This window comes from Monopterus albus, unplaced genomic scaffold (assembly GCF_001952655.1).
Source record: "Monopterus albus unplaced genomic scaffold, M_albus_1.0 scaffold22.1, whole genome shotgun sequence".
In the NCBI taxonomy this organism is placed as follows: Eukaryota; Metazoa; Chordata; class Actinopteri; order Synbranchiformes; family Synbranchidae; genus Monopterus; species Monopterus albus.
Genome location: NW_018127902.1, coordinates 1987868 through 1990967, shown reverse-complemented (window position 1 = coordinate 1990967; position 3100 = coordinate 1987868). Strand labels below are relative to the sequence as shown.

Genomic DNA, 3100 nt, shown 5'->3' with positions numbered 1-3100 from the left:
GAATGTTTGAAGTATAAAAACAGTTTCATAAAAACCTAAAGAATGACTTTCAGTCTCTGCATTAAGTACGTATCTGTCAGTGCCAGGTACAAAGCAAACATTCCATCAGATAGGGCAGCTCTCACACTGGTGGGAATGTAAACTCTATACATAGCATTACACAAGCTGTGACTCTGTTGACTGGTGTCATGCATTAGCTTTGAACCCAGGTGATCTCCGGATGCCTCTGAGACCTGAACCCCACCAAACCACACATGCTCACCTGTTTCTTACTGTGCCCACAAGCGCACCAGGCATGGGGTTTCCCAGCCAACACTTTCACCTTGTAGGGCAGCCGGGCTGCAGGGATGGGCTGTGTGGACTGTTGACAGTACTGCACCTGGAGACACATGTGACACACAGCACTGAGTGACTGAAATATTGACGTACACAGTTCATGGACATAAAAAAAGCAAGTCTGACATTTAACCAGCAGGCTACTGATACAATGATGCAAAATAACTGACACACCAGTAGACCATCACTGACTTCTGACTTAACTCGGCAAATGACAGACCACAGGGCAAATGACTAGCTGTAATTAGGGACCGTCTCTAAAGGGGGAGGCGACAGTGTTGCTGTGGGTAGAACAGTCGTCTCCCAACCGGAAGGTTTAAAGTTCGAATCTCGGTGCCTGCAGTCCACATGTCGAAGTGTCCTTGGGTGAGTATGCACGCAGCAGCCCGGGCCCCTCGGCTCCAAACATAATTTTGTTGTACATGTCACAATGACAATAAATAAATAAAGCTTCTAAATTGCCTTCAATGTGGCTCAAACAGCTGTGGTGTGTCTCTTTTGTCAAAAACCTTTCCATATTTTGTTCCCTGGGTTTTAAAAGCAACTACGCTAAAAAGCTGAGTCATGGATATGACATGCCACCCGTGCAACATCAGGGAAGGTTTGTTCTGTACTGCACAGCAAATCTGACAACAATCGATAATGTCTTTTAAAGGTTAATGAGGATTAGCCTCGTCGAATGTCAAACTGTTTACACCACAGTCCGCAGGCTTATTAGCAAAACACAGAGGTGTATGAAAGAGGGACTGCCATGTTTTGTATTTGTGTATTTAAAAAAAAAGCACCGATACACTACATACAATCAGGCTTCTACACTACACTACACTACACTACATAGCGTATGACTTTCTTATGATTGCACACTGAAATCCTGTTACCTGTTGTGTAGGCTGTCATCGGTAAAGGCAACAGGACCTACCCTATGGCAACACGCACGCCGATTGAGCTACACGGCTTGCCATAATAAATGCACCCAGGTTGAGGGACTCGGTCTCGGGTAGATAAGCGCTCACCTTCGAGAACAAACCAGGCTGAGGTCGTATGAAGGTCTGCGCGCGCACGCTCCGCACCGCGACTATAAATCGGGTCGTGTTCATCTCTGTCGCAAGGTCTGAATGGAGAGAGTGGCAATACTGCTACTTGCACACTAGAGAGGTCTTAACAATCAGCTATTTAGGAGAACCGGGACAGCGTTCAATCACAACTTCCAACATGGCCACTGTACCGCGATTACAAACATAACGACGTGCTGAGGCCACGTGCCACTCCTTCTGATGGGCGGAAGTATGCGGGCGGCGGCAGCAGGGGGCAGTCACGAACAACACGGACATGTTCCAGACTCCACAGGAAGTCACAGAAGTACATCCTACTTCTGAATTTTTTGTAAAACACTTGTTTCACTCCCTGTTATCCATACTTCATGCAGTCTCCACCAAATCCCCTATACCCCCTATTTGGAGCATCCCGGAAACAATAGTACGACTCGTTCTGCAATAGTCCTTACTGTTGTCCTGCTATTGGCCTCTGAAAACGAGGGGGTGGGGTCGAAAAGTGTCTGTTGCTATAACTCTCCATTAAAATGTCCAAATGTAGCCAAAATAATATCCTAGGTGCAGGACCACACTGAGCGGGCTTGTAAAATTGTGTTTACCTTCGCCACTCGGGGCGCTACAGGCTTGGTTTATCTTTGAACCATTATAACTGCAGAAACACAGGAATCTCAACCAAATTCATTATGTGCTTCCCCATAGAATTTCAAGCTCAGTCGACATTGGGAGGCGCTACAGTTAGCCAAGATATATCAAAATCTCACTTCCTGTTCGATAAGATAGAACACATCAGTGGATTGTTATATTTCAACCAAACTTGGGGACTTGTGTACCTAAGGGTCCTAAAGAAGTGTGCTGAATTTCATGCACCCATGCCAATAGGGGTCGCTACAGTGAATGGCAATGCCTACCTCAATTTAAAGCTAGCACTGTCACATGTAGGGGGGTCATTCAAAGACACACTGACACTACACACATTGCCCTACTTGGTGTAAAGTAACATTTTCATTTGATGCAGTTTTTTTAGATGACAGGAGATTAAATTTGATGTGTTTTTGACCGTTTTCAGCTCGGCCTCTCCCCTTTCATTGTCACTCACCGTGGTCCCACTTACATCAGTCATTCCAGATCTCAATTATACAAGTGTCTGGCCCTATAATTGTTCAAAAAATCATTTGGACATCTCTTAACGTTTGTTAATTGGGTACATTTTAGTTTTAAGTCCCTTGTTCAGCCCCTCTGAGATTTTTCTCTCTGATGCTGTTCTGGCAGGATAATGTTTTTGTCACACATGTACCTGAATGTTCTGCGGGTGTAAGAAACATGTCTATGAATTTTAAATTTGGAAGAAAATAAAGTGCTCCACCTTATCTAACGGCATCTGTCACACAGACACACATCGCCACTCCAGCTCTCTGTTATCTCTCTTTGTTCTTCTTCTGCTTCTACTTCTAACCCTAATCCTGTGAACACAATTAGTATATCACCTATAAAGAATGAAATCAGCCCAGGACCAAACTCATTGTGTCACTTGCTGTCTAAAACAGGCCCCTGGACCCAGACATATAAAAGGCCCCTGAGTTATCCAATAGGATTTTTTTTAAAACTTCATTTATTCTGGGCAGGTCCACACCACAGAGAGCCCAGCTCACCTTTTCAGTGGGCATCGTCCAAGTGTGAATGTGTAACTGTATCAATGTAAACAGGGCATTCCT

The 3100-nt window shown here is 44.7% G+C and overlaps 1 protein-coding gene across 1 annotated transcript in view; it reads right to left on the bottom strand.

Annotated features, from left to right (window-relative positions):
* The window catches only part of LOC109956828 (CDGSH iron-sulfur domain-containing protein 3, mitochondrial), a 3955-nt gene extending 2265 nt beyond the window's left edge, over window positions 1–1690 (bottom strand). The window contains exons 1-2 of the mRNA XM_020594195.1: window positions 1350–1690; window positions 263–379 (exon numbers count right to left, since the gene is read on the bottom strand). Of these exons, the coding sequence (XP_020449851.1) occupies window positions 263–379; window positions 1350–1433 (201 nt within the window). The 5' untranslated portion in view covers window positions 1434–1690. The remainder of the gene's footprint in view (window positions 1–262; window positions 380–1349) is intronic.
* Window positions 1691–3100: the final 1410 nt, after the last annotated feature.